The sequence below is a fragment of the Salvelinus sp. IW2-2015 genome, linkage group LG7, assembly GCF_002910315.2.
Source record: "Salvelinus sp. IW2-2015 linkage group LG7, ASM291031v2, whole genome shotgun sequence".
Taxonomy (NCBI): domain Eukaryota; kingdom Metazoa; phylum Chordata; class Actinopteri; order Salmoniformes; family Salmonidae; genus Salvelinus; species Salvelinus sp. IW2-2015.
The window spans coordinates 9,346,691-9,372,550 of NC_036847.1; the positions used below are offsets into that span (position 1 = coordinate 9,346,691).

The 25,860-nt window shown below is 44.3% G+C and overlaps 2 protein-coding genes across 2 annotated transcripts in view; one reads left to right on the top strand and one right to left on the bottom strand.

Moving 5' to 3' along the window:
- tprg1l (tumor protein p63 regulated 1-like) overlaps positions 1-25,860 on the bottom strand; it is a 325,294-nt gene that overhangs the window by 123,503 nt on the left and 175,931 nt on the right. The gene's annotated exons all lie outside the window — the stretch shown is intronic.
- The window catches only part of LOC111966349 (probable G-protein coupled receptor 153), a 56,940-nt gene that overhangs the window by 11,351 nt on the left and 19,729 nt on the right, over positions 1-25,860 (top strand). Inside the window, exons 2-3 of the mRNA XM_023990915.2 lie at positions 8,724-9,385; positions 15,919-16,348. Of these exons, the coding sequence (XP_023846683.1) occupies positions 8,997-9,385; positions 15,919-16,348 (819 nt within the window). The 5' untranslated portion in view covers positions 8,724-8,996. The remainder of the gene's footprint in view (positions 1-8,723; positions 9,386-15,918; positions 16,349-25,860) is intronic.

Here is a 25,860-nt window from a genome sequence, read left to right on the forward strand (position 1 = left end):
TTTTACAGCACCTTGCACTTTCACCCTATGCATTCTTTTGAGCATGGATTAATTAAGTATATTATTTTTGCATCTCGACCTCCTTGGTTTATTCCTTTTCATGGTTTTGAGTCCGAATACCTTTTGAACTCCCCCAAAATATTTGTCATAATTCGCTCTTTTACGATTGCTTAATCAATAGAGACTACACCAACGCACAGGACATACTTTTGCTCTGTGCAAAGTTGAGGATTTGATCATTCATTCACTGTCAGCGTGTCTTCAGCATGACCTCCAGTCCCTAATGACTCAATCAAGTACTTTATCAACCTGGAATGAAGTGTTGCCGATCACTTTGCATCAGAGATATCATATTGGGATAATTGTTTGTCACAAGTTGATTATTCGTCATTCACTGAAGATGAGTCAGATAGATTGCATCTTGGCTTCTGAAGGACTAGTTCATCCCACTTGGTGAGGGTGCTGTGTCTTCACATCTGCTGCCTGCCTTCCTGCCTCCCTGCCTGTAGTGGATGACTCAGCGGGCCACGCCAGCTGTAATTCCTAAACTGTCTCTGACTCCCCCATCCTGGAGACAGGCTTTGTACTCCATGACACTACACTATTCTGCACTATTCCAAAAGGGGAAGATCAGTTAATACCTCGGAATAGTAAGCCCCACTCTGCTTCCATTCAGGCCCAGTCGCTCACATGGACAATGGGAGTGTCAGATATCTTCCAGTAACAGATAATGCTGATGATGGTACGCTGAAGTGGGCTGTTTGTATGCATGGGAGGATGACGCTGTAGTCAGCCATTTGATAGCACTCCAAGAACACTCGCCACAACACTCTGAGGCCTTGTACTTGAAACAGAAAATGTCACCTCTAAAGATGTCATGATTGCACTATGTATGTACATGGTCTGAGAGACCCTATGACCTAACCTGTGTCATTAATAAATTGGAGACCTGTGTCTCTTAAACAACACAGTAAAAACAGGCGAAAGGTAATCTGATCCTAGATCATTCAGGGCAACTTCTGACTAAGCTCTACTATATCTGGCTCTACTTATCAGCTGTTCGCCATTCACTTATAGGAGGCATAGTGTTGCCTTCATGATAATGTCATAAGCATGTCATAATACTCCATAGCGTGTGAATTATGTCAGTAAGCTGCCGTTAGTTTATAAGACATGTTCGCCAGCGTTCGTGACATTATTCGGACTCATATTTATATTGTATTTACATTTCAGCAATAGATGTTATTAACTTCCTAATGGGACCTCCATTATGGCAGTTCACACACGTCACATAGAATTGCTTGGAAACACAAATGTCAGTTCAACTAAAATAAATTGAATAGTTCTACTCTTTATTGTATTGTTCTGGGTTTTGCGTTTCCCTTTCAGGTTTTCACTCGATGTTACCACAAAATGGGAATACAGGCTTGGAACCACTCCCTGACTAGACAAGTGACTTCTCTTTTTGAGTGTGGCATTGTGCTATTTTAGCTCACTTCCCGAGCGGTAGGTGAAAAGCTCTCTTTGAATGACCAGAGCCTTTCAGTGACTTAATGAGTCTCTCCTGGGCCCAAAGCAAAGTGCTTGTTGGGTTTTAGGGTCGCGAGGCTTCACGGCTACAAGTGTGTGCAGGCGGCGCTTCCGGTGTAGACGCCGGCCTGCTGCGGCACGGAGCGTTCGTCTTTTCCGACAGCTCTGGAGAGACAGGCGCTCTCGGCCTAGGCCGATGCATCGTGCTGATTGGCGGCAAGGCACTGGGGGCATGCGCAGCTCTCCCACCCCAACTCACAAACCAATGGGGAGATGTAGGTCAGCTTCACATTCAAACACACACACCTCTGTTCTGTCTCTCCAAACACACTGACCTGTCTATCTGTCTGTATCCTTTTGTGTGATATACTGTCTCCATCAATCTACTTTATATTCTGTCTATTTCTTTCTCTCTCTCACTCTCATTAACTCACACACTTATTCACTTACTCTCTATATATATATATACAGTACCAGTCAAAAGTTTGAACACACCTACTCATTCAAGGGTTTTTCTTTATTTTTACTATTTTCTACATTGTAGTATAATAGTGACGACATCAAAACTATAAAATAACACATTTGGAATCATGTAGTAACCAAAGAAGTATTAAACAAATAAAAATCTATTTTCAATTTTAGATTCTTCATAGTAGCCACCCTTTGACTTGATGACAGCTGTGGTAGCCATGCTGGTTAAGTGTGCCTTGAATTCTAAATAAAGCACAGACAGTGTCACCAGCAAAGCACCCCCACAACATCACACCTCCTCCTCCATGCTTCACGGTGGGAACCACACATGCCAAGATCATCTGTTTACCTACTCTCACAAAGACACAGTGGTTGGAACCAAAAATCTCAAGTTGGACTCATCAGACCAAAGGACAGATTTCCACCGGTCTAATGTCCATTGCTCGTGTTTCTTGGCCCAAGCAAGCCTCTTCTTCTTATTGGTGTCCTTTAGTAGTGGTTTCTTTGCAGCAATTTGACCATGAAGGCCTGATTCACGCAGTCTCCTCTGAACAGTTGATGTTGAGATGTGTCTGTTACTTGAAGTCTGTGAAGCATTTATTTGGGCTGCAATCTGAGGTGCAGTTAACTCTAATGAACTTATCCTCTGTAGCAGAGGTAACTCTGGGTCTTCCTTTCCTTTGGCATTTCTCATGAAAGCCAGTTTCATCATAGCGCTTGATGGTTTTTGCGACTGCACTTGAAGAAACTTTCAAAGTTCTTGCAATTTCCTGGATTGACTGACCTTCATGTCTTAAAGTAATGATGGACTGTCATTTCTCTTTGCTTATTTGAGCTGTTCTTTTTATAATATGGACTTGGTTGTTTACCAAATAGGGCTATCTTCTGTATACCACCCCTACCTTGTCACAACACAACTGATTGGCTCAAACGCATTAAGAAGGAAAGAAATTTCACAAATTTACTTTTAACAAGGCACACCTGTAATTGAAATGCATTCCAGGTGACTACCTCATGAAGCTGGTTGAGAGAATGCCAAGAGTGTGCAAAGCTGTCATCAAGGCAAAAGGTGGCTACTTCGAAGAATCTAAAATATATTTTGATTTGTTTAACACTTCTTTAGTTACTACATGATTCCATATGTGTTATTGCATAGTTTTGATGTCTTCACTATTATTCTACAATGTAGAAAATAGTAAAAATATAGAAAACCCCTTGAATGAGTAGGTTTATCCAAACTTTTGACTGGTACTGTATATCTACAGTATCTATCTATCTCTATCTGTGATGATGTGATGCATGCTGTACYCYYCSCCCCCCCCCCTCCCCCCCGTGTCTCACTAAGCTTCACTGACAGATTTGCAAAGCACTAAATTACTCATCCAAAGAGTAGGAGGACGTGGGACTAAATCTTGGCTCCTTATGCAACACTTTGTTTGAGACCTTCATTGAAATTATTTTGATAGGCTACTAGGCTTCCACATTGCCACAGACAACGCTGGCATTGTATTTATTTGTTTAATGAAGTGAACAACATGTTAGACAGTATGTTCATATTACAGATACAGCATCATTTGATACATCATTTGGCATCACTCTGTATCTGGTTCCTATGTCGGTGCACATCCTGCAATTTATTTAATCTATACTCAGTGATATTATGGCTCGCCAGCATTTTCCTTGGGACATAGCCATATGTAAACTGTATATTTATGTAATGAGTTGTTGATTAAGCAGGTCCACTGACTGGAAATGTTGATGAAGCCAGACTGATATCAGATGATTTGTGGACTTTGGCTTTGGGGGATGTTTGGCTTGCAGACTTGGGCTGGCGCCTTGCTGCTTTGGCAATGTCGCCAGCACACAAAGGTCTAGAGAAAAACTGAAACATGGACAAAGAGGAGACTTTTAAATAGCACTTTGACAGTCCATCAGAGTTGGACATTTTACCTTAAGCTCCCGAATGGCTCAGACAGACACCTCAAAGTGGGAGCACAGATTCAGCTGCAGAACAGCGCCCCTGGAAGATTGTAGGGCTTAAGTGACTCGCTCAAATGCAGGAGAGGCTATCTGTGATCTACCTTGCGGTGGCCAGTTCATCTCCCCTATTGTCCAGCACGGGATTCAAACTGGAAACCTCCTGGCTTCTGGTTCTAACCTCTGAACTTCCTACTGCCCGAGATCAGAGGAGATGTGAAGGAGGAAGCACCCCACTACAACTGAAGCCACATAAGGAGAACTTAGCCAATACCCCATGTGTCTGTCCACTCCCTTCCACATCTCTGAAAGAGCCTGTCAAAAACAGACCAGGCTAAAAAGACTGTAGACAAACAATATGTGTAACTTTGACGAATGACTTACAAACTATCCTGAACAAAAATATAAACGCAACATGTAAAGTGTTGGTCCCATGTTTCATGAGCTGAAATAAAAGATCCCAGAAATTTTCGATAATCACAAAAAGCTTATTTCTCAAAATGTTGGTGCACAAATTTGTTTACATCCCTGTTAGTGAGCATTTCTCCTTTGCCAAGATAATCCATCCACCTGACAGGTGTGTCATATCAAGATGCTGATTAAACAGCGTGATTATTACGCAGGTGCACCTTGTGCTGGGGACAATAAATTGCCACTTTAAAATGTGTAGTTTTGTCACACAACACAATGCCACAGTATGTCCAACCGGCCTCACAACCGCAGACCACATGTAAGCACGCCAGCCCAGGACCTCCACATCCGACTTCTTCACCTGCGGTATCATCTGAGACTAGCCATCCGGACAGCTGATGAATCTGAGGAGTATGTCTGTCTGTAATAAAGCCCTTTTGTGAGGAAAAAATCATTCTGATTGGCTGGGCCAGCTCCCCAGTGGGTTGGCCTGGCTCCCAAGTGGGTGGTCATATGCCCTCCCAGGCCCAGCCATGGCTGAGCCCCGGGCGCAGTCATGTGAAATCCATAGATTAGTGCCTAATGTATTTATTTCAATTGACTGATTTCCTTATATGAACTGTAACTCAGTAAAATCTGTGACATTTTTGCATGTTGAGTTTAGATTTTTGTTCAGTGTAATATTGCTCAAATGCTGCACCCACAATAATTTAAAATCAAGATTTCGTTAGAATTATGCTCTAAGTGCCTCTCATGGGTACGTTTGGGTGGCATCTGTGACCTGGGCATTCGGATAAGGCTAGGTTTACATCATTATGAATGTCTGAGCCTTCTGCTTATAAAAGGACTCCAATGGCTCCAGCCTGTCTGTCGACTCAATTTATTAGGTGGCACCACTTGCCCCTTTTTGCTTATGCTATTGGTCATCATCATTCTCTACAGGAAAACACAAGAATCTCTGTGAAAGCTTTTAGCTGGCTTTCTCCATGACCTGATTCACACAATAGGGCTGATATTTCCAGCACGGTTCCAGTAACTATGGTGGATGTGTAACAAGGCCAGCCCAGTACAGCTCGGCTTGGCTCGACTGGGTTGGCCCTATAATGGGATTCAGGCTGCTCTGTGGCTGAATCTGTGCTGCTCTCAGCCTATTGTTTGTGTGGTGTGTCGGGGGTTGGGTATACGCTGACAGCAAAAAGACATGCCCAGAGTTGTAGGGATAGTTCGCAATTTTTTCATCATCATCTTTCTAATGGATAGCAACAGTATCTTGAGCAGTATTGCAATAATCTTCCACTTATTTTGCAGGTTAATGTTAATTGGGATGAGTTTTGTCCTGGAGGCAGAACTGAGCAATTCCCGCTAGATGGGACAATTGCAAATTCAAAATTGGCTATATTGTAAAAATGAATGAAAGCAAAAAATTGCTTTTCGATTTTAATTTAAGGTTAGGGTTAGGCACAAGGGTTAGCAGTGTGGTTAAGGTTAAAGTTAGGGTTAGGGTTAGGTTTCAAATCAGATTTTATGACTTTATGACAGTGGCTGTGCTAGCTAGTGACCACTCTGCAGAGCTGCGTCCAGTACAAGATTAATGACGAAAAACGCTAACCTGCATTTATTTCCTGTACCTGGGGCTTCTCCCAATTAGTAACCTCATGCTGTGCTAGCAGTACACTACCATATCGGCTGTCATCGGTAGGGCTGGGAATTGCCAAGGACCTCAATATACGATATTATAACAATACTTAGGTGCCGATACGATATGTGTTGCGATTCTATATATATCACGATTTATTTACAATTCTATAAGTATTGTGATTCTATGTTCCTAACATATTGCTCACTATATGTCTGCTGCAGAGGGACAAGAGAGAGCCATGAGAAAACAATTTTTGATCAGACATATAGTGCTGAAAACATATTGGCTCACAAACATATTGAGGCCAAGCTATAAAAGGAGAAATACCAGAGTTTTGGACTAGGTACAAACGACTAGCGCTAGCTAACGTTAACTACCTACAAGAAGAAGAAAAAAAGAGAAAAAAAGAATATACTTTATATACTATATTTTTATTTATTTTGAGAATCGATCCTTAGAATAAATATAATCTCGTCAAAATAATTTTGTGATACTCTACTGTATCGATTTTTCCCACCATCACTAGTCATCAGTATAATGACAAGGTTCTGACATTGACTTGCCTGCCTGCAGTGGTGTGCTGTCTCATAACCAGCAGTGGTCCAATAAGTGCTTGCTAAATGGGAATTCAGTCAAATATCAACCAAATATTTATGTTAATCTTATGTTAGTCTTTACCCAGTAGTTTCCCTTAGTGTAGAATGTAGTTGGTTGATTGATTGAGTGATTGATTGATTTAGATGATTAAAAACACAGTACTCTGTAACATAACGTACACTATATATTCAAAAGTATGTGGACACACCTTCAAATTAGTGGATTCGGCTTTTTCAGCCCAACCCGTTGCTGACAGGTGTATAAAATCGAGCACACAGCCATGCAATCTCCATAGTTAAACATTGGCAGTAGAATGCCCTTACTGAAGAGCTCAGTGATTTTTAACGTGGCATAGTCATAAGATGCCACCTTTCCAACAAGTCAGTTCGTTCTGCTAGAGCTGCCCCAACTGTAAGTGCTGTTATTGTGAAGTGGAAACGTCTAGGAGCAACAACGGCTCAGCCACAAAGTGGTAGGTGACACAAGCTCACAGAACGAGACTGCTGAGTGCTGAAGCGCTTAAAAATCATCTGTCCTTGGTTGCTACACTCACTACCGAGTTCCAAACTGCTTCTAGAAACAAAGTCAGCACAAGAACTGTTCGTTGGGAGCTTCATGAAATGAGTTTCCATGGCCAAGCAGCCGCACACAAGCCTAAGATCACCATGCGCAATGCCAAGCGTCGTCTGGAGTGGTGTGAAGCTCACCGCCATTGGACTCTGGAGCAATGGAAACGCGTTCTCCAGAGCAACGAATTACGTTTCACCATCTGGCAGTCCAACGGACAAATCTGGGTTTGGCGGATGCCAAGAGAACACTTCCTGCCCTAATGCATAGGGGCAACTGTAAAGTTTGGTGGAGGAGGCATAATGGTCTGGGACTATTTTTCATGGTTCGGGCTAGGCCCCTTAATTCCAGTGAAGGGAAATCTTAACGCTACAGCATACAATGACATTCCAGATGATTCTGTGCTTCCAACTTTGTGGCAACAGTTTGGGGAAGATTTTGGAATGAGATATACGATGAGCAGGTGTTCACATACTTTTGGTTATGTAGTGTATCTTTTTGCAATGCAACCCTGAATGTAAATTTCAAACCGAAAGCTATCACCACAACAACAATGCAACAGCTGTTGGAGGCAGGAACTCGGATAAGTTGGCTAGCCTTTGTACGGGAGTCCTGAGCGATGACATGTCACTCATTTTGAGTGTCTCTCCTTGGGGTACGGCCCAGAGCACATCACTCTCCGGACAACAAAACAGACAGGAAATAGAAGTGAATTGACAACACTCCAGCTGCGCCAAGTGTCTTACACTTCACTGTGGTATGGGGGAGAACGGATCTCCTTTGTGTATTCTCTCTAGCAAGGGCAATTTGACTGAGAAAAAGCTTTGAATGCTGATCAAAGAGCATAATGCAGTGTACACATACCTGCAGATGGCTGATGTGAAAAGAGTGGCAAGTGGATTTTTTGGGGTCATTATGCTGTTCATACAGACATTTTATGGAAAACAGGGAGTTGATTGACAAATTGTCATATGTCCTATTACCATATTGGCCATATCTATTATTGGGAATAAATGTGATAAAAATGTATTCAATACAGTAGCATCTTGGTATGCTACTGTATTGAACTATACAATATACTGTACAGCACCGCCAGTTTGAATCAGGAGCAAGAATTGGATTTCGTGTTACTGGCACCATTAAATTATTTCCAGATTGTGAAATTCCCCAAGTTGGGGCCAGTTGCAGGACATGGCAGTGAATGGTGAAGCCTACATTAGAGCATCCGTAGCCTACCGTAGAGTCTAGTTTTGGATTCAGCCAATGAACCTAATAGATGGTCGAAATTGTAAACTCTGCTGGCGTGTGTGGTCAAATTCTCTTTGGTTGCACATGAAATTAACCTGCCTTCACTTTCACCATGTTCACCATAGGTGTTTTACAATGAGTTGCCTATCAGTTGATTGTTAAAAATGAATTGGAATTGTTATGTATTGAAGTAATGTGAATGTAAACTATTACTCCTTTATCATCTCTCTTTGTATCCTTCTCCCCTCCCCTCCTCTTTTCTCTTCCTTTTCACCCTCTCCAGGCCTGTTAGTGACGCTGGCTGGGCTTGGCCACTCCTCCCCAGTCTCTCCCCCTCCTTCACCCTCCCCTTCTACTCATTCTCTGCTGCTGCCACCACCATGCCCTCTGTCCCCTGCTGCACCACCTATCCTGTGGAAAGTGCCTGTCCGCCCCGGTAGGATGCCCGAGTCGCCCTGCTGTGCCCTGCGTCCCCTCCTGCCCGCCTCCACCACTACCAACGCCGTTACCTCCTCCTCCGCTGTGACCTCTCCTCTCACCGCCGCCCTGCCCCCCGATGGCGTCGTCCCCACGCTCCGCCATGGATGAGGATGAGGTGAGCGAAGTGATCAGCACCAACGCGCTGGCCTGGCTGGTGTGCTCAGCCGTGTCCATCCTGGCCAACGCCTGGGGCATCCTGAGCGTCAGTGCCAAGCAGAAGAAGTGGAAGCCGCTGGAGTTCCTCATCTGCACGCTGGCCGGCACGCACATCCTTAACATGGCCATCCCCATCACCATGTACTGCGTCATCACCCTGCGCCGACAGCACTCCAGCTACCAGTGGAATGAGGGCCTGTGCAAGGTGTTTGTGTCCACCTTCTACACCCTGACGCTGGTCACCTGCTTCTCAGTCACCTCACTCTCCTACCACCGCATGTGGATGGTGCGCTGGCCCGTCAACTACAGGTATGTGTGGGGAAGAACTGGCGTCTAGTTTGATTGCTTCTCTCTTGCTGTGTGTTGTTGCGGGTGGGTGGACTCTCTTGTGTGAGTGTCCCGTATCTTTTCCATTGGTTTCTTAAAAAAAATATATATATATTTTTTCATTTTATATTTTTCTCACTCCATATACAAACTTATACATACGAACAATAACTTACAGACGCACACAAACAATGACTACGTTTGCTTGTCTGGTGTCTACAGATGTTGTGAAAAGTTGCACGTCCAAAAGAAAAGTGGAAAGGCATACAGTGCATTCAGAAGTTATTCAGACCCCTTGACTTTTTCCACATTTTGTTATGTTACGGCCTTATTCTAAAATTGATAAAATTATATTTTTTCCTCATCAATCTACACACAATACCCCATAATGATGCAGCGAAAACAGGTTTTTATACATTTTTCCAAATGTATATAAAAAAAAAACAGAAATACCTAATTTATATAAGTATTCAGACCCTTTGCTCAAACACTCAAAATTGAGCTCAGGTGCATCCTGTGTCCATTGATCATATCATCCTTGAGATGTTTCTACAACTTGATTGGAGTCCACCTGTGGTAAATTCAATTGATTGAACTTGATTTGGAAAGGCTCACACCTGTTTATATATGGTCCCACAGTTGGCAGTGCATGTCAGAGCAAAAACCAAGCCATGAGGTCGAAGGAATTGTCCGTAGAGCTCCAAGATAGGATTGTGTCGAGGCACAGATCTGGGGAAGGGTACCAAAACGTTCTGCAGCATTGAAGGTCCCCAAGAGCACAGTGGCCTCCAACATTCTTAAATGGAAGAAGTTTAGAACCACCAAGACTCTTCCTAGAGCTGGCCGCCCGGCCAAACTGAGCAATCGAGGGAGAAGGGCCTTGGTCAGGGAGGTGACCAAGAACCCGATGGTCACTCTGACAGAGCTCCAGAGTTCCTCTGTGGAGATGGGGAAACCTTCCAGAAGGACAACCATCTCTGCAGCACTCCACCAATCAGGCCTTTATGGTAGAGTGGCCAGACGGAAGCCACTCCTGAGTTAAAGGCACATGACAGCCTGCTTGGAGTTTGCCAAAAGGCACCTAAAGTACTCTCAGACCTTGAGAAACAATATTAAACTATTTTGCCAGAATGCCAAGCGTCACATCTGGAGGAAACCTGGCACCATCCCTACGGTGAAACATGGTGGTGGCAGCATCATGCCGTGGGGATGTTTTTCAGCGGCAGGGACAGGGAGACTAGTCAGGATCGAAGGAAAGATGAACGGAGCAAAATACAGAGAGATCCTTGATGAAAACCTGCTCCAGAGCTCTCAGGACCCCAGACTGGGGCTACGGTTCACCTTCCAACAGGACAACGACCCTTAGCATACAGCCAAGACAATGCAGGAGTGGCTTAGGGACAAGTCTCTGAATGTCCTTGAGTGGCCCAGCCAGAGCCCGGACTTGAACACGATCGAACATCTCTGGAGAGACCTGAAAATAGTGGGCAGCGACGCTCCCCATCCAACCTGGCAGAGCTTGAGAGGATCTGCAGAGAAGAATGGAAGAACCTCCCCAAATTGTAGCATCATTCCCAAGAAGACTCGAGGCTGTGCTGCCAAAGGTGCTTCAACAAAGTACTGAGTAAAGGGTCTGAATACTTATGTCCTGTAAATGTGATTTTTTTATTTATAATACATTTGCAAAAATGTCTTAAAACCTGTTTTTGCTTTGTCATTACGGGGTAGTATGTGTAGATTGATGAGGGGGGGGGGGAATGAATCAATTTTAGAATAAGGCTGTAACATAACAAAATGTGGAAAAAGTCAAGGGGTCTGAAGACATTTTCGAATTTACTGTATATACAGGGGCAGCCATTGATTGTGCTTTTGGTCCCACTTTTAAGTGGTGCATATACCTGTCTTAATGGTAGTTAAATAATGTTGGGAGATCGGACAACAATGTAAAGCAAAAATAGAAAAGGTGCAGTAGACATTGTTACCTAGTAATTACAACCGTTACACCTGTTCGTGGGATTGCAAAGTTACATTTTGTCACGCATTAGATAAACCACAAATTATTAATGACCTTCCAGTAGTCTAGAATTAGCGTAATCTACATTGTGAGTTTATTTGCAAATCTACTAACAGCTATCTATAACAACAGTTGTACAGTAAATGTGGTTTTTCTTCAAGACTTTCAAGTAATTCAATGCAGCCTCCCTCTGACAAAGCATTCAGCTACAGCGACATCATATCATTTCGCCAAATATAGCCTAGGCTATATTATCTCTCCCCCAGAACACATAGTTATACTCATCCTTTCCAACCATGCCAGTCATAATATCAAAAAATCTGACTGAGTGTCTGATGGACTTGGTTTCATAGGGTTAGAGAAACGGGAGAGTTAGTGATGCGTTCCCAGTGAATTCACTTTATCCTGGACACATCTGTTGGTGTGGAATCCAGGTAATCCCGTGTGGGGCTAGACTTGCTAGACTGTGAGAGCATCCGCTGCATCACTTCCATCCAGTTCCATCTGGCTTCCACAACCATCAGAAGTTATGTGATCCTTGTTGGCGCTACTTGAACAACACAGGAACCATGAATTAGGGTCAAAGTCGGAAGTACAACTTATCTGACTTTTGTGCCATTTCTACCTTACGTGCCCCTCAATAAAGATGTTTCAAATCTCAGACCTACAAGTACATTGTAGGACTAGGAGAAACCTGGCTGCGTTTTAAAGCCACCATTTGTAACTTGTTTGTCAACTGCGGTTTGTTTAAAAAAATGTATATGTTCTTCTCCCCAATTGTTAGTTACTGTCTTGTCCCATCGCTGCAACTCCCGTACGGGAGGGGCGAAGGTCGAGAGCCGTGTGACCTCCAAAACACAACCACACCAAGCCGCACTGCTTGTTGACACAATGCTCACTTAACCCGGAAGCCAGCCACACCAATGTGTCAGGGGAAACACCATACAACCGTGTCAGCGTGCATTGCGCCCTGCCCGCCACAGTAGTTGCTAGAGCGCAATGGGACAAGAACAACCCGGACAAAATTGTGCACCGCCTCATGGGTCTCCCGGTCGTGGCTGTCTGCAACACAGCCTGGGATCGAACCAGGTTCTGTAGTGACATAGTTAACACTGCAATGCAGTGCCTTAGACCACTGTGCCACTCAGGAGGACCCAACTGCAGTTTGGTTTTGACAGTTATTTGAATAACAGATTAAAAGTGAAGTTTGTGCTTTTAATTTCAAAATGTCTGAATGTTATTATTGTTATGCAAATCTGTCCCCATGTTGATCATCAAAAAGTTCATAACAATCATTTGTAGATGAATGCATCTCAAGAGCGATGTAATTGCAGGCCAAGTGCACATGAACAAACACATTTTAGTGTGCAAAAACCGTACTGCAAACCAAATGAGTTTGGGGGTGGGTATCAAACCAGCTTAAGAGTAAAATTTCAACCACTTTGAAACTGAATGCCATTTTAGAATGTCAGAATCAGCCAGGGAGAAAACAGGGAGATGGATACTGTGTCTTGATGACAATGAGATTAATCAAATGGTGTGTATTTATAAGGATTCTCTAAATAGCCTTTCCTGTGCACAGATAACTTATTCTAGCTCCTATTGTCAAATTGTCTACAGATGTCCAGATCATAGTTAACGAGGCCAATTTTCCAGCTCAGCAGAGACAAGGTTTTTGCCAAAAAATACAATTAACAACATTTTGTTTACCCTACAAGCGGTGCTTGTCCTCAATTATCTTTACCTAATATAATTTCAGAGTAGCTGAAGCTATGGGTTTGTGTCCAAACAAATCATCCCAAATTGTTGTGAAACCTGTGAACAGATTCTGGCTCTCTCAAAAAAGAGAGGGGAGATGGGGGGGGGGGGGTAGAGAAAGAGCAAGCGAGAGTCAGTTATAGACGTGAAGCTTGATTCACAATAACATTATCCATCTTCTGTCCCCCAAAGTCATCTTTTTTTTACCCCGCCCCCATAAAGACCCTCACACATTTTTTCCAGCTCCTTTTAACAATGTAATTCCACATATAACCTCTTTCTATCATGACACAAGGCGAGACCCAGATGCCCACACAGGAGGCAGATGGTTGGAGTCTTACAATGTTTAATAATCCAAAAGGAGTAGGTAAGAGAATAGTCGTGGACAGGCAAAAGGTCAAAACCAGATCAGATTTCAGGAGGTACAGAGTAGCAGAAAGGCTCGTGGTCAAGGCAGGCAGGCGGGTATAGAGTCCAGAACAGGCAAGGGTCAAAACCGGGAAGACTATAAAAAAGAGAATTGCAAAGGCAGGCATACGGGAAAAACGATGGTAGACTTGGAACATACAAGACAAACTGGCACAGAGAGACAGGAAACACAGGGATGAATACACTGGCGCATAGAGACAGGAAACACAGGGATAAATACACTGGCACAGAGAGACAGGAAACACAGAGATAAATACACTGGGAAAACAAGTGACACCTGGAGGGGGTGGAGACAATAATGAGGACAGGTGAAACAGATCAGGGTGTGACACTTTCATCTTTCACCTGAAACAGACCCACTTTCCCCTTTTGACTGCACATGTCCTTTACCTGACGTGAGCATACTGAAGGCCTGAATTATGAATTTTGCTATTGTACTGGAAACAAACGCTTCAGCATCTGTTCTCATCAGCCAGTGCTCACTATCTCTCAGGAGTTTTTTCTCTCCCTCTTCTCTTCCTCCCTCTCTTTTTATAGTAATAGATTCAAGCAGCTTGATGACGTAAATCTCTCTCTTTGCTCCCACCTCAGGCACTTTGAGGAAAGGCTAGCGATCTTTGACTCGCAGCAGCTAAGAGACCCACTTCTTTAGCACAGCGATAAAGGCAGATTAATGCAAACATGGCGGACACAGGGCTGCTGCCTTCTCTATGCGTTGTTCCCATAGCCCTGCATACATGTAGCACAGACCAATTCAAATCAAAATCTTCCATTATATATTTTGTAATACTGTATACTTTACTTCATTTGGTGAGGTTGGTGTCATTCTCTGTGCAAAGACACACGTACAATGTCTCTGTGAAGCGAGGGAGATTAATCAAAGTATGTGAATGAGGGTAAGAGGAGATGAGAGAAGAGGGGGATGGACGAGGCTGGCTTTGATCTCTCCCCTGAAAGAAGGCTTGGGTTTACCGCCAAAACTCCTCTCGGACAGTTGTGGTAGGCTATGGGGGTAGGAGGAGGGGCATCCTCAGCCGGAGTAAACTCTGAAAATCTGCCTGGATACTCTTGAGTCCCTTTATACCGTAGCCACTTTCTAAAAACAACCCCCAAAAAATCATACAATCGGGTATCCATAAGTAAGCCAACCAATAGAGGCCTTTGCAACATAAACTGTCTCATAATGTCTTCAATTCTTTCTAGTTTAGTCAATGAATTTCAGGGCTCTGTTTAATCAAACTCGCATTGGTGTATTTAGACAGTGGCTTGAATCATGGTAAAATATAATCACTGAATTATTTGGGGTACATTAAAACCACTTATGCTTCCTGAGACTTGCTTTTCAGTGTCAGGGCTTAGTTCAATCTGTTAAACTGAAGCGTTACTGATTCTGCCATAGAGATGTAAAGGTCATTTCCCATTGAGCCGAGATATGCAGCATTTACCATGAATGTGGTCTTTAAATTTCAATCATTCTGTAAATATGAACTTCTGAGATGCGGATCGAATAGAGCCCGAAGAAGTGCAGCAGTTTTTAAACCATGACACTGCACCAACATTGCTCCGGCTGGTTCGATTTGAATTCCAGACTCGGTCTTTGTGCAGTTGAACTTTGTGAATGTGCTTTCATGTGCTGCAACTGTGTGTGTGTCTTAGTTCAGGTAAAGCCTGTGTCTCCTCTCGTAGATGTGTTAAAAGGAAAAACGCCCCAGCCTCCTGCAGTATTTTTTTTATGTGTGCCGTGCACATAGCGAATGCATACTACCAGAGGACACTAACACTCTGAGCAAATTGCTGGGCTAAAACAATTACTTAGAGGTGAGGGAGAACCCTTTAAATAGACCAAGGAGACAAATATACCAAAGGGCATGGTAATGATCTGGGTCATCAACCAACCATTTCCATTGATTTCCTCTCCTACTCTCTATCCAATTGAATGGTGTTATTCATAGAATGATATTGAAATGATGTGCATTAAGTAAGTCTATTCGTGTAATATTGATTTGATCGTAATCAAATTCTCTCAGACCGATCCTTATAATATCATGAAGCTCATGTAGAAGTTTAGATTTGTGGCAGTTTTATTATCGTGTCCTCTGATGATGTGGAGTAGATCTTCAAACATCCCCCCTCCTCCTCCTCCCCCAAGTTGAGTCTAATAATAGGAATCGAGTAGGAATTCGACATCACTTTGCAAGCCATGTGGAGTGTGGTTTGCAGAGCCAGGAATTTCAGACCACAGTTTAAGGGAATAACTATGACATCAAAGATAGGATTATGCTATTTACAATCCCCATCTTCCTCCCCCATGTAGGTTGAGTAATACCAAGAAGCAGGCGGTGCACACGGTGATGGGCATCTGGATGGTGTCCTTCATCCTGTCCACGCTGCCCGCCGTGGGCTGGCACGACACCATCGACCGCTTCTATGCCCGCGACTGCCGCTTCATCGTCACGGAGATCGGCCTGGGCTTCGGCGTGTGCTTCCTGCTGCTGATCGGCGGCAGCGTGGCCATGGGCATCATCTGCATCGGCATTGCCCTCTTCCAGACCTTCGCCATCCACGCGGGCCACAAGGCAGACAAGAACAAGTTCAACGTGCCCACCATCGTGGTGGAGGACGCGCAGGGCAAGCGGCGCTCGTCCATCGACGGCTCGGAATCGCTCAAGACCTCGCTGCAGATCACCTACCTGATCAGCGGCATCGTCTTCATTTATGACTTCCTCACCGGCTTCCCCATCCTGGTGAGTTCAGCTTCAAGTTTTAATAGTGGTGTGTACAGAATACACATGGTATATACGGTCCAATGAAATTCTTACTTGCAGGTTCCCTCTCGATAACATAACAACAATAAGAAATGAGAATAGATAAGAATAAGAATAACCAGGAAATGGCTCTGGTAGAATATATTAAAATGTTTAGCATAAGTATAAATATAGGAAAGGCACTCAACAATTGATAGTAGAATATTTACACGTGTGTCGGGAAAGGGGGGATTGGAGAGCAGGTGTTTAAACCCTGCATACCACTGCTGGCTTGCTTCTGAAGCTAAGCAGGGTTGGTCCTGGTCAGTCCCTGGATGGGAGACCAGGTGCTGCTGGAAGTGGTGTTGGAGGGCCAGTAGGAGGCACTCTTTCCTCTGGTCTAAAACAAAGATCCCAATGCCCCAGGGCAGTGATTGGGGACACTGCTCTGTGTAGGGTGCCGTCTTTCGGATGGGACGTTAAACGGGTGTCCTGACTCTCTGAGGTCATTAAAGATCCCATGGCACTTATTGTAAGAGTAGGGGTGTTAACCCCGGTGTCCTGGCTAAATTCCCAATCTGGCCCTCAACCATCATGGTCACCTAATAATCCCCAGTTTACAATTGGCTCATTCATCTCTCTCCTGTAACTATTCCCCAGGTTGTTGCTGCAAATGAGAACGTGTTCTCAGTCAACTTACCTGGTAAAATAAAAAAAACTGTTTAGCAGTAATACATTGTGTGTGTGTGTGTGTGTGTGTGTGTGTGTGTGTGTTAAGTTGCGGAGAGTCCGTGCAGGTGGTCAGTCCAGTTCAAGTGTTCTGATGTCTTGTGGATAGAAACTGTCTCTGAGCCTGTTGGTATCAGACCCGATGCTCCGATACCGTCTGCCCGATGGCAAGGAAGTGAACAGTCTGTAGCTGTGGGGTCCTTGATGATGCTGTGGGACTTCCTCATGCACTGTTTTAAGTGGATGTCCAGGCCGTGGCCGGGATGCAGCTGGTCAGGACGCTCTCGATGGGTGCAGCGGTAGTATTTGGAGAGAGGGCATGTCAAATTTATTTAACCACCTTATGAAGTAGCGGCGGTGTTGAGCCATCTTGGCAAGAGTAAGAGGTGTTGTGTTGGTGTTGTGTTGTTGTGTTGTGGTGGTGTTGTTTTCATGGTTTAAATTGTGTGTGTCTGTGTGTGTGTTTCTATGCGTGTGTGTGTGTGTGTGTGTGTGTGTTTGTGTGCAGAACATATATGGGTTTTATGCAGCCTTTCCCCATAGTCCCCCTGCCCCACATCCTCTCTGGCACCAAAATTGTCACATGAACCAATAGAAGACAAACTCCTTCAGTTCGGGGGGGGGGGGGGGGGGAAACAGGTTAGATGTATTGGATGGTTATACAGTCTGTCGTTAAAACTATACAATACAAATAATAATACATAAAAACTCAGTTATACAAGCCTTGTAATTTGTGGTTGAATTATAGAGCTGTTGTGTGCTGTAGCTTAATCCTAAAGGGTGTAATGGTTCACCAAACACAGTACGTATTGCGATTTTGGGGTCACGGTTCGGTTTTTGGTACAAAGGGAGAATTACATGCCATTCACAATGTTCAGCGTTCACAATGTTCCTGGCATTATCTGTTGTGACTCTGGCATTGTCTGTTGTTTCCACTCTGCTTTTGTAACCATGTGGGAGGTGGGAATTTACCAGTTGTGAAGTCGTAAATAGCAGTTGGATGCATTCAAGTTATTTTAACTCGTTGAGAAATGCCAATTGGCTATCATGCATGTAAACACATTATAGAGTTTAAAAACAACATTAATAGATTGCTTTTTATGAATAATGTTTTGCTGTTGCATTTAACTGCCAAAAATGCTGTTATAGAGGCCATTTCCTTAGTATGTGACGTCAGAGTTCACCATGTAGGAGAAGTGGGTATTCAAGATGAGTTTCCCACAAGTAATTACCAGTTGGAAGGCCATTCAAGTGGATTTTTCCAAGTTGTATGTGGTAAATACTGACTTGCATCATGACACTGCCTCCTTCAGTGTCAGATGATTCTCATAAAGGGGGTGTGCCTATAGCACAGTACATCTCCCATTCCAGGTTAATGTTATGGGCTGTCACTGTTAAGTAAATGCAACACAGGGTGCATTGGCCAATTAATTGAAAACTTTGGCTTTGGCTTTCTTATATAGAGCAGGTACTACTTGTTTGCTGAAATGGGTGCAAGGGAAGTTTGTAATGTGTTTCGAGCACTATCAAGAGTTGCTGACAACCACCGGAAAACCACCGAGTGGATAAACCGCGGCAAGTGGATAAATCGCCTCTACCCTCTGTTCTATTGGCGAACATGCAATCACTGGTCCCCACAGTGACCGTATGTACATATCTCAACCAGAAGCCATGGATTACAGGCAACATCGGCACTGAGCTAAAGGCTAGAACTGCCGCTTTTAAGGAGTGTGACTAATTCGGACGCTTATAAGAAATTACATTACTCCCTCCATTGAACCATCAAACAGGCATATACAGGACTAAGATTGAATCTTACAGGACTAAGATTTAATCTTACTACACCGGCTGACGCATGTCGGTTGTGGCAGGGCTTGCAAACTATCACGGATTACAAAGGGAAAACCAGCCGCGAGCTGCCCAGTGACGCGAGCCTACCAGACGAGTTAAATGCCTTCTATGCTCGCTTCGAGGCAAGCGATGCTGAACCATGCATGAGAGCACCAGCTGTTTAAACAGGTTAACATTCACAAGGCTGCAGGGTCAGATGGATTACTAGGATGCCTACTCAGAGCATGCGCTGACCAGCTGGCAAGTGTCGTCACTGACATTTTCAACCTCTCCCTGACCCAGTCTGTCATACCTACATGTTTCAAGCAGACCACCATAGTCCCTGTGCCCAAGAACACCAAGGTAACCTGTCTAAATGACTATCGCCCCTTAGCACTCACATCTGTAGCCATGAAATGCTTTGAAAGGCTGGTCATGGCTCACATCAACACCATCATCCCAGACACCCTGGACCCACTCCAAGTTGGATACCGCCCCAACAGATCCACAGATGACGCAATCTCTATTGCACTCCACATTGCCCTTTCCCATCTGGACAAAAGGAACACTTATGTGAGAATGCTGTTCATTGACTACAGCTCGGCTTTCAACACCATTGGGCGACAGGTAGCCTAGTGGTTAAGAGCGTTGGGCCAGTAACCGAAACGTCGCTGTTTCGAATCCCTGAGCCGACTAGGTGAAAAATCTGTTCATGAGCCCTTGAGCAAGGCACTTAACCCTAATTGCTCCTGTAAGTCGCTCTGGATAAGAGTGTCTGTTAAATGACCAAAAGAATACATAAAAATAGTGCCCTTCAAGCTCATCAATAAGCTAAGGACCCTGGGACTGAACACCTCCCTCTGCAACTGCACGGGCCGCTCACAGGTGGGCCATTGACATCGAGGGGAGCGGGTCAAGAGCTTTAAGTTCCTCGGTGTCAACATAAGTAAGGACCTATCCTGGTCCAAACACACCAACACAGTCTTGAAGAGGGCACAACAACGTCTCTTCCCCCTCAGGACGCTGAAAAGATTTGGCATGGGCCCTCAGATCAGTATGGAAACTCTTTGGCATACGACCACAAGGCACTACAGAGGATAGTACGTCCGGCCCAGCACATCACTGGTGCCAAGCTCTCTGCTATCCAGGCCCTAAAAATGTTCTAAGACTCCAACCACCCAAGGTTTAGACAGTTCTCTCTTCTACCGCACAGCAAGCGGTACCGGAGCTCCAAGTCTGGAACTAAAAGGCTCCTGAACAGGATCTACACCCAGGATCTATAAGACTGCTGAACAGTTAAACAAATGGCTACCCAGACTATTTGCATTGACACACTTGTTTTTGCACTATTAACACTCACTGGATTCTACCCACAACCTCACACATACTACACTGACACTCTAAAACACACATACGCACACACATTTTAACTCTGAATTTTTGGGAAAGGGCTCGTAAGTAAGTATTTCGTAGTAAAGTCCACACCTGTTGTATTCGGTGCATGTGACAAATAACATTGATTTGATTTGAATGGGCGCATATCCACTACCTATTGCTATTGCAATTTCTTTGGCCCTGTCAGAGTCAGCTGCCAAGGGCTGCTTGAATGCAGAGGGAATATGATGCTGTGTTGTTGTGTCTTTGCGTTTCAGTCTTTCTTTTATATATTGGGGTGATGTTGGCGTAAATGTGTCAACATATTTGAGGTGTTGGCAGCTGCATAGGCTATTCTCGTTGAGCGTGGCAACATACTGTTAACGTTTTATCCACAACTCTCTGTCCGTCGCTGTTGTAATCTACTGGGAAGCCAACATTTTCCCAAACTGGAGATTTAAACGATGATGGAGGATCCTCCAATTATGGTTTATTGACCCCACCACTCGCTATCTTACAGAACTAGTTCCCGGCTGCGTCTCACAAAAGGATAACACTAATTAAGATTAGAATTTTCATCACAACGTGCACATAGGTTCTAGTTGTTTAAACGGAATAGCATGAAATGTTGTTATTTTTTCAGCTCAGATTTACCCGAGTCATAGGCCTACAAAGCAGCATAGGCATAGCCTATAGACCCTGTGTTTTCATTATGGAAATATCAATGTTTTTATCTAATCATTTTGGTTCACAGTGCAGCCCGAACCGAGGTCCCTGTATCAAACGATTGAATACGAATACATGTACCACTACAAACTCAAGCCTAAATATGTAGATAAAGAAGCTGTACAGCACGCTTTCACTCACTCACTCACTCACTCACTCACTCACTCACTCACTCACTCACTCACTCACTCACTCACTCACTCACTCACAACAAACCCACACACACAACACACACCACACACACACCACACACACACACACACACACACACACACAACACACACACACACACACACACACACACACACACACACACAACACACACACACACACAACACACACACACACACACACACACACACTGTCACTCACAAAAGCACTCAAAGACTCCCCTAGCAACACGCCTGTGACATGCCAACTCAACTGCAGATTGAAAGATTTATGTACCATATTCAGTAATGCACTTATGATTTTAGCAGGCAAGTGACAAACTAGGCTAAGGCTACAACTCTCAGATAATTCCTCAAGAAATCCTATTCCCGTCACATAGCATTCCACACATTTTATCATGCTGCTAAACATTTGGTGCATCTTCTTAAAATGTCATGCAGTATACTGCTATGTAGGCCTGCAATGTTTGCCCACCCCCTGCTGCCCCCTCGCAGTGGTGGCAGCCATTTTGTCTGACATCAGCAGAGCTCCGTCTGTTCGTTGTGCTCCAGAGAGGGAGTAGGGCCGAGGCAGATGGGAAGGAAGAGGATGCACTTTGAGTCAGCACAGGAGAACGGAGCATGAACAGAGTATGCTCAGTGTGGGCCAGTGTGAAGTAAAGGCGAAACGTTAAAAAAACGGTCACCATTGTTAATTAGTAGACTAATGTTCCCCGTAGGGCCTCCTATAAGACTAGTTTATTATTTAAATTAACTTTAACGTTTTACCAGCTCATCTGGGGCTTTAAGTAGGTCTGGAAGTGAGGGAGGCAGGGTGTGTGTGAGTGTGAGTGTCTCTGCTCAAGTGCATGTGTCTCTGTGTGTGTCTCTGCTCCAGTGGCCTTCAAGAGCTGCTCCCAAACATCACACTAGGGGGCGGAGAAAAGTGGCTATGCGTGCATATGCGTGCGTGTGGCGGGATTCCCCCTCATCTCATTGTGCAAGACTGCTCTACCCAACAGAGTGGTTTGTAGCATTGCAGGTGACATACAGTAAACCCTTGTGATAATCAATGGTTGTTGCCATTTATCGCCAATGTGTTTCGCTGACCTTATGAGTGTTCCTTCATAGGAGAGAGAAGGCTGTACCCTAGGGTTAATGCTGCTCTATGGCTAATGTACTATGTCATGTACTTCTCGTGGTTTGTTAGCAGTAGACATCTGCGTAGCCTGTCAATTTACTCTCCCTTCTTGCTCGTTAATGTCAGCAGGTTTTTTTCTTCTTCTACACACTCTTTGGTTTAGCGCTGTTCTCTTCACACAAGTAAGCAGACTAAGCACCATCCATCCACACAACAACTCCGGATTCAAAACCTTTAGGAAATGGGTGGGTGGCTGTCCCTATCATAACGTCTATTGCGTTGGTTAGCAGCTGCAGTTCAAATGTCAGATCATTCGATTAGCCGCAGTCGACCTGCTGAGAATCCGTATGGCAATCAAACAGGTAAAACGTCAGTACAAAGACAAAGTGGAGCCACAATTCAACATCTCAGACACGAGACGTATGTGGCAGGGACTCCAGACAATCAAGGGAAAACCAGCCATGTTGTGTACACTGACGTCTTGCTCCCGGACAAGCTAAACATCTTCTTCGCCCTCTTTGAGGATAACACATTGCTGCTTCCAAGGACTGTGGGCTCTCGTTCTCTGTGGCCGACGTAAGACATTTAAGCTTGTTAATCCTCTCAAGGCTGCCGGCCCAGACGGCATCCCTAGCCGCATCCTCAGAGCATGCGCAGAGCAGCTGGCTGGAATGTTTACGGACATATTCAATCTCTCCCTATCCCAGTCTGCTGTCCCCATTAAGATGTCCACCATTGTTCCTGTACCAAGAAAGCAAAGGTAACTGAACTAAATGACTATCTCCCCATGGCACTCACTTCTGTCATCATGAAGTGCTTTGAGAGGCTAGTTAAGGATCATATCACCTTCACCTTACCTGACACCCTAGATCCCTCTCCAATAGATCCACAGACGATGCAATCACCATCGCACTGCACACTGCCTCATCCCACCTGGACAAAAAGAATACCTATGCAAGAATGCTGTTCATTGACTACAGCTCTGCCTTCAACACCATAGTACACTCCAAGCTCATCATTAAGTTCGGGGCCCTGGGTCTGAACCACTCCCTGTGCAACTGGGTCCTGAACTTCCTGACAGGCCGACCCCCAAGTGGTGAAGGTAGTCAACAACACCTCCACTTCGCGGATCCTCAACACAGGGGCACCACAAGGGTACCCCTCCTGTACTCCCTGTTCACCCATGACTGCGTAGCCCCACACGCCTCCAACTCAATCATCAAGTTTGCAGACGACACAACAGTAGTAGGCCTGATTACCAACAATGACGAGACAGCCTACAGGGAGGAGGTGAGGGCCCTGGCGGAGTGGTGCCAAGAAAAAAACTTCTGCCTCAACGTCAACAAAATGAAGGTGCTGATCGTGGACTTCTGGAGACAGCACAGGGAGCATGCCCCCATCCACATCGACGGGGATGTAGTGGAGAAAGTGAAAAGCTTAAGGTTCCTCAGCGTACATATCACTGACAATCTGAAATGGTCCATCCGCACAGACAGTGTGGTGAAGAAGGGGCAACAGCGCCTCTTCAACCTCAGGAGGCTGAAGTAATTCGGCATGGCTCCTCACAAACTTTTACAGATGCACCATTGAGAACATCCTGTCGGGCTGTATCACCGCCTGGTATGGCAACTGCACCACCCGCAACCGCAGGGCTCTCCAGAGGGTGGTGCGGTCTGCCCAACGCATCACCGGGGGCACAGTGCCTGCCAATGTTCCCTGGAATTTTTTTAGGCACTGAGCTAATTTCAGGTCTGCTGAGCGCAAACTTGAACGTTGTGAAAAACATTGAGGCTGTATCCGCTTTAAGTTACAGTTTTAACAGTGGTCAAGTAGGCTACTGTGGATATTTGATCATAATGTAGGCCTACCAGAACAGTCTACCATCAAAAACAATGTAGAACATGCATCCCATAACATTTTACCACGGAAATAGCTGTTCTATATTTCATCCTACAGTAGCAGCCAATATGTGGTGTTCAATGTAGGTCTACATTCTATTAACCTTTTTTAGGGGGGATACAGGGCTTGACATTAACCTGTTTATCCACTTGTCCTTCAGACAAGGAGGTGACTGAAAATGTTGTTGTGTTGTTTGATGCAAGAAACCACTTTACAAAATAAAATGCATTATTATTCCCATACCATTATTATTGAGAATCAGACAAATGATGCTACGCCCTGCCTATTGGCTACTTAGCTTATTCAAGCCTGTCTCAAAATACTACATTGCCCCTTTAAGACAAAAAAAMCCCTCTTTACCTGACTTGCTTTTCAAAGATGTCTAGAAATTAACATGTTTTGTGCTCTTGTAAGAAGCAATCACTCCCCAATTGCTGACTACAAATTATCTGTAACTGGGCTAAAAACTGACTAACTAGCAAAGGATATGAACAAAATGTGCACATGTGGCTCTTTGCAGCTCTCAGTTTGATCTCAAAACAAGCGCATCTACTCACTACCACGCATGCTGTGAACACAGTCCAGTTTCAAAGTAAATGGCACAGATCCATATATGGCAATGGTTTATTTTCATATAGGCTGATTGTTTATGCTGCACCGGTCTGTGTAGAATACGGCTGAGTAGTGCGTGTCAATGCAATAGAATTCTAGTCCGATGCGTTCTGCCTACAACAAAATCTCTTGCGTAGTTTGTTTTGTTTGGGTATGTTGCATTGAAAGTGACTAATATTGCGTTGATTTGATCACAATTGCCACAGTAAATGGAAAAGTTGAAAGCGTTAACAGGGAAAACTCTAGAACAGTGGTCACCAACCTTTTCTGAGTTAAGATCACTTAGAGTCAAAATTCAAGCCAAGATCTACTGCAAAATGTTTTGGGAACATGACTTAAAAAACCTATGCCTATGCAACATTAACCAATTAAAAACAGTACTGTAGGAATGACGTTTGTGCAGTAAGCTATAGGCCCAATACATCTTCCCTGCATACTGGCTTTGCTTGAATTGCCCTGCCAATGCATTGTTGTTTGGGCCATTTTTTAAGATTATATTTAAAAATTTGAGGTAGGCTGTATGATCACACCTTTAATGGATCCGTTGTTGTATTACTTGTGAAGCACAGCTGAATGAGCATACATTTGAATCATTTGCTTTTTATTTTTTATTTTACTGGGCTGATCGTGTCTGCATCTGATGGTCAGTCTCAGTGAAATATTGTGAAATATTCTTTCATATTAAAAAAGACCCAAGCCGCTAATAATGACAACAACGCAAGCCTATAGATACCCTTTCCTACTCATTCATTACTGCTGCAGTGCTTGTTGTAACGCTGAGTGGAAATAGGAAGAATGCGCATTTTATGGCTTATAAAAGTGTTGAATACAAAGTGTTGACCATGCTGAGTAAGAATTTAAACATGAACTCACTTTGCTTTAGCTGTCTTTTATGCCTGCTACGTTACTGCAGACACGGTCATCTGAGCCATCCGATTGGCCAACGGTAGGCCTATAGTGCAATTGATATGCTCTCTGGGCCCACCGGAAGGCAGAGTTTGTACCTTCAGACACATGGAATGGTTGAAACAGTTTGCCTACCCGGCGCAGGA